This window comes from Budorcas taxicolor, chromosome 20 (genome assembly GCF_023091745.1).
Source record: "Budorcas taxicolor isolate Tak-1 chromosome 20, Takin1.1, whole genome shotgun sequence".
NCBI lineage: Eukaryota > Metazoa > Chordata > Mammalia > Artiodactyla > Bovidae > Budorcas > Budorcas taxicolor.
The window spans coordinates 6,812,590-6,818,428 of NC_068929.1; the positions used below are offsets into that span (position 1 = coordinate 6,812,590).

At 61.4% G+C, this 5,839-nt stretch overlaps 1 protein-coding gene across 1 annotated transcript; it reads left to right on the forward strand.

The window, feature by feature from the left end:
* The first annotated feature begins 3,300 nt into the window (after positions 1-3,300).
* On the forward strand, positions 3,301-5,607 carry TLX3 (T cell leukemia homeobox 3). Its single transcript, XM_052659289.1, has 3 exons — positions 3,301-3,862; positions 4,220-4,463; positions 5,397-5,607. The coding sequence occupies exons 1-3, from the start codon at positions 3,301-3,303 to the stop codon at positions 5,605-5,607; spliced, it is 1,017 nt and encodes a 338-aa protein (XP_052515249.1).
* Positions 5,608-5,839: the final 232 nt, after the last annotated feature.

Genomic DNA, 5,839 nt, shown 5'->3' on the forward strand with positions numbered 1-5,839 from the left:
ACCTCAACAATCAAAGCAGAAATGAATTAATAAAAATAAAACAAACCATTCCTGAAGGAGATGACATTTTTAAAAAGGATAGTGAAATAAAAGGCTTTTCTTTCAGACAAACCTATGGCAAACATGATAAAAAGTCACAGCTGAGTAACACTGAGAACTAAACGCAGAGGATGTTAACACAGATCCAACATGAGAGCTTCAAAACAGGAGAGAATCTTCCCATAATGTCATTAATATAACAGGGAATTTGAAAACTTGGATGAAATGGGCGATACTCCAGACACTGGCTTCTGAATTTGAGCTGGCATCTGAATCACCTGGACGGCTTCTTAAACACAGAATGCTGAACCCAACCCCAGGGTTTTGAATTCAGCAGGTCTGCGCTAGGGTCAAAGAATGCACATTCCTAACAAATTCCCAGGTGATGCTGATGCTGCAGCAGGTCGGGGAAAACAGACTTGGAGAACGCTGTCCCAGGGACTACCACCCACTCCATTTACTCCTCTTCTTGAACTGCCTAACAGCTCTGTTCTGTCTGGGTTGAGAATGACAAGGAGTTTGTGCTCAGTGGCCCAAAGCACCTGCTGCCTGAGTAGTCCGAGGCCCTAAGCAGTGGGGCACTGTGCTGAATGGGGCCCTAAGCAGTGCGGCACTGTGCTGAATGCTTACCCAGATGACCTCATTCAATCACACAAGATTGGTAAGGGTGCTTGAACAGATGAGGAAACTGAGGCACAAAGAGGGCTCCATGAGTCCACAGCTGATAAACAGAGGTGGGAATCCGATTCTTAAGCACCAGGCCACTCACCATGCCCTGGGAACAATGTTGGCCACATCACCCACACCTCCCTAACTCCATGCCCACACATCTGTGCAGAGTGGACCTTGCTACTCAGTGTAACAGAGCCAGGTAGTAGCGAGACAGGCCTGGATCCAGGGCTCTGGAAACCAGGAAGGAAGTGGAGCTGCTGGTGTAGAGCCTTCACCAGCCTCTGAGTCGGTGTGAGTCTCTTTCCGCAGAGGCTTGTCGTGAGGAATAAATGCCCCCACCCTTGCCTGGCACACACTAAGTTCTCAACTCACAGTTGCTCCACTGTTGCAGTTAAAAGTTATTATTATATAACCACCAGAGTTTCTCATAGGCAATTCCACAGACCTTCTCTCATTTACTTCTCACAGCCACCCTGGGGGTAGCTATTACCCTTTCTGTTTTACAAATAAGGAAAATGAGGTTCCAGGAGAGGCAATGAGAGACCCTATAACCCCCAGCCCCCTCCTCCCAATGGCAGAGCCTGAATTAGAAGCAGGAGGCCCCAGGCCCAGAGCAATGGCAATATGCCATCTGAAGGTTCTGGTCTGCAGAGAGTGGTGGAGGAGGGCTTGCCCAGGGCCCAGGCATCCTGCTCGCTTCACCCCTGTCTGCCTACCTCATTCTCCCCGCCAACACTGGGATTCTGCCAGGGCAAGAGACTTGCCCAAGGTCACAGAGCAGGTGTTAACCCAGGGACCCAGGCCTTAAGATTGTACGTCCTGAGGCCTCTCATTCTGGGGGGGGGGGGGGGGGGAGACTCCCAGAAAGAATCTCCTACTTGCCAGCCCCTGCCCTTCCTGGCCCTCTGGGACTGACCCTATAGTAGACAAATACACTTTCCCTCCAAGATACTGAATCTCTACAAATAAAACAGCAAACAAATAAACAGGAATCGTAAGAATAATACATCAGCTGCCAGGCTGGGGAGCAGGTGTGGGAGGCAGCCAACGCTTCTCCTTGCCTACAACAGGCCAGGCCCTGACCCTGCGCCCTCTCTACTTGTCACTCACGGCGCAACCGGCCGGCAATTCATACATTCCGCTTTACAAATGAGGAAACCAAAGCCTGAAAATCCAAGTCCCTTGCTCAAGGTCACCCAGCTTGGATGTAACCCGGCCCAAACAGAAACACCCTCAGGCCAATGGAGCATCCCAGCTCCGATCGCGCTGGCAAGACGGGGGGCCCAGGAAAAGGCCCAGCCAAGGGGGCAGCAGTCAGTTCGCACCTAACGATTTTAGAATCAGCAGGTGAAAGCGATCTGTAAGCATCCCCTGGGGAGACAGCTGCGGCTGGCGGGCTTGGGGGGCGCCGGCCACCCTTCGAGTGGTCCTGTCGTCGGTGTCCCTCGGCCCGCCTACACAACCTACGAGGGCGCAGGCAGAACAGGCAGTAACCTCAGCGCCCAGCGTTACCCTTTGCTCTAAATAGGAATCCGCCCCCCCCCACCCCCCGCCCCCGCCCTCGCCCTCGCCCTCGCCCTCGCCCTCGCCCTCTGCCCTCGCCCCTCGCCCCTCGCCCCTCGCCCTCGCCCTCTGCCCTCGCCCCTCGCCCCTCGCCCCTCGCCCCTCGCCCCTCGCCCCTCGCCCCTCGCCCCTCGCCCCTCGCCCCTCGCCCCTCGGCCCTCGGGAACGCAAGGATCCCAACACCTGCCGCGCCACGGGCAGGTTCCCCCGCGGGTCCACAGTCCAGTCCATCCTGCAACGAATTTCGAGGGACCAGATCTCGCTCCTCACCGGGCAACCTCGGGTCCCGTTCAGCTCGGCCCGGCACGCGTGGGCACCTGAGAGTCGCGCCTCGGTCCTTCTGGCCGGTGTCAGGGAGTGTCTCCAAAGTGGCCGCGACGCCGCGGCCGAAGCCCAGGAGGGGGCGGATTCTCCCCATGCGGGTCGGGGTTCTTGGGAGCACGGGGTCCGCTCCGGTGCTGTCCTCAACCCGTGCGCAGGTAGCGCAGAGCTTGCGCCCCACTGTGCACCCCTTTCGTTGCTCCCGCGGCGGTGGGGTGTCCAGGATCCCGCAGGTTCGTTCCGCGGTTGCAACTCCATTGTAATAGAAAGGATTCACATGGTTTGGGTTTTGTTCAGATGAAGAAAATTTGGAAGAAAACGAACCCCCCCCCCCCCCCCGCCCCTCGGCAAACGACAGTTTCACCAGCAGCGCGCCCTCACAGCCACGGTCGGCTGCAGGGAAGCAGCCCCGGCCGAGAGGAGAGGGGAACGTCTGCTAATTGCAGCTTCGTTAGATTTCGGGTTTGGGAGGCTGCGGTTCGGGCGCTAATATCCACCGCCCATTATCCCGGCTAATAAATTTGACCTATTGTTCGTTTGTTAAAATGATGTCACCTTGGAACAGTCCCTAAGCTCCTATTTCCATGAATTAGGCCTTTATTGAAAGCCAGGAACCAATGGGAGGAGAGAGGCTTGTTGATCGCAGCCAATGGCTGCGGCGGGAGAGGAATTAGCAGCGGAAACTCCAGGTTCGGTTCAAGAAAGATGACACAGAGCCTGTCGGGCCCGCGCACTCTTGGCAAAGTTTCAGTGCGACGAGAGGCGCCGGGCGCTCCATGGCCGCGCCGTAACGGGGACCCAGCCGCCTCCCCGCCCAGCCCAGCCCAGCCCTTCCGCCCGCCCAGGATGGAGGCGTCCGCCAGCGCGCAGACCCCGCACCCGCACGAGCCCATCAGCTTCGGCATCGACCAGATTCTCAACAGCCCGGACCAGGACAGCGCACCGGCCCCGCGGGGCCCCGACGGCGCCAGCTACCTAGGAGGGCCCCCCGGGGGCCGCCCGGGCGCCACATACCCGTCTCTGCCCACCTCCTTTGCCGGCCTCGGCGCGCCCTTCGAGGACGCGGGATCTTACAGTGTCAACCTGAGCCTGGCGCCCGCCGGCGTGATCCGGGTGCCAGCGCACAGGCCGCTGCCCGGGGCTGTGCCGCCGCCTCTGCCTAGCGCGCTGCCTGCCATGCCCTCCGTGCCCACGGTCTCCAGCCTGGGCGGCCTCAATTTCCCCTGGATGGAGAGCAGCCGCCGCTTCGTAAAAGACCGTTTCACAGGTGAGCAGGGTGTCCAAACAGGCGGCGGGCCTCGGCCCTCCCGGGGCCAGAGGCGCCGCGCCCTACGTGCTCCACTCCGGGAAAAGATTTCGGAGGCCCAAGTGCGGTGGAGGCCTCAGTACCCAGGGCCCCGGGCAACCACAGATGGGAGGAAAATCAGGGAGTTTGGGGAAAATAAGCCTGTGCCCGGGGGAAGAGGGGGGCATCCCCCAAACGGCTTGGTGCTGCTGGGGACGCGCGGAACCAACGAAAATAGCACAATATTCTGCGCCCCACCGGGCGGCACGGGGTCCGCATGGGGCCTGAAAAGGCAGTCAAGCTGGGCTGGGCTTCAGGGGGCCTCGTGTGTCTCCGCAGCGGCGGCGGCGCTCACGCCCTTCACCGTGACCCGGCGCATCGGCCACCCTTACCAGAACAGGACGCCGCCCAAGCGTAAGAAGCCGCGCACGTCCTTTTCTCGGGTGCAGATTTGCGAGCTGGAAAAGCGCTTCCACCGCCAGAAGTACCTGGCTTCGGCCGAGAGGGCGGCGCTCGCCAAGTCCCTCAAAATGACGGACGCGCAGGTCAAGACCTGGTTCCAAAACCGGAGGACCAAGTGGCGGTGAGAGAGGCCCGGCCCGGCCCACCTTGCACCGGCCCTTTGCCCGCCTCGTGCCGCAGCCTCGCGTCCCCCCCACCCTGTGCAACCCACTACCGCTCTCCTAGGGCTGCGCCTCTCCCTTCTTCCCAGGTTTTATCTCCCAGCTCGCCCTCGCGTCCGCCTGTCCTCACTCCCGCGCCTCCTGGACTTCTCCATTCCCATCCCTGTGTCGCTTTCCTGAGCCTCTCCACTCTCTCGTTGTTTTATTCCATCTCCTGCACTGCTTGGTTCCCTCTCACCTGCCCACCCCCGCCCCGCCAACACCCCCACGCTACACGGGTCTGTCGCGCTCCCCTAAACCGTCTGGCTTGCCCCCTGTTCTCTCGGATTCCCAACAATCCGCGCAGAGCTCCAGGTTCCGCCTCTAGTTCCCCATCCCGACTTCAGCCCTGTCTTAATCCGATCCCTGTTTCCATCTAACCCGCGAACTGCGAAGCGATCGCCTCCTGCAAGCAGGGTTTGAGACAACTTGGGAGAAGTGGATGAGGCTGACCCAGCCCGGGGACCCCGCGAGGTGCAGAGCCAGCCTGCCCACCCGCGGACCCCAGTGACCTGGCTGCCTGCAGGGCCTAGTCAGTTCCATACACGCCCTTTCCTTGTTACCCCGCAAAGAAACAATCTTTGTTGTTGGCGAAGCCACAATACCCGGGTGTGCAAGTGGGAGGCCGGCGGAGTCCCCTCCCGGCGATCTCCCGGCGCATAACAAAAACAAGCGATCCCAACCCACTCCGCGAACCCGCGGGTGCCTGGCGCACAGCGCCGGCCGGGAGGCGGACGGACTCCGCGCCTCGAGGCTCACGGCTGGCCTCGGCTCCAGGGCGGGTTAGGGCCCCGCCGGCGGCCCCGCGGTGCCGGGCGCCTGACGGTGCTGTCCCTCTCCCTCCCCCGGTGCAGGCGGCAGACGGCGGAGGAGCGGGAGGCGGAGCGGCAGCAGGCGAGCCGGCTCATGCTGCAGCTGCAACACGACGCCTTCCAAAAGAGCCTCAACGACTCTATCCAGCCCGACCCGCTCTGTCTGCACAACTCGTCGCTCTTTGCTCTGCAGAATCTGCAGCCCTGGGAGGAGGATAGCTCCAAGGTCCCGGCAGTCACCTCTCTGGTGTGAACCACCAGCGCGCACCGTCGCCGAGCATCTCCGCCCCGACCCGGCGGGGCGCCGCGGGCCCCCAGCCGGGCTGGGGGTTGGGGGGAGTCGTGGCCGAGAGGGGAAGGGCCCGCCAAGCTCAAGTAGGCCCCGGGGCGCGGCCGCATCCCCGCCGTCTGCGGAGGGGGCTGGGCCCGGGCTCCGCGCGGCTGGACAATCCGAGCCCCCGCCCCGCGCCCAGTCCCGCCCCAGG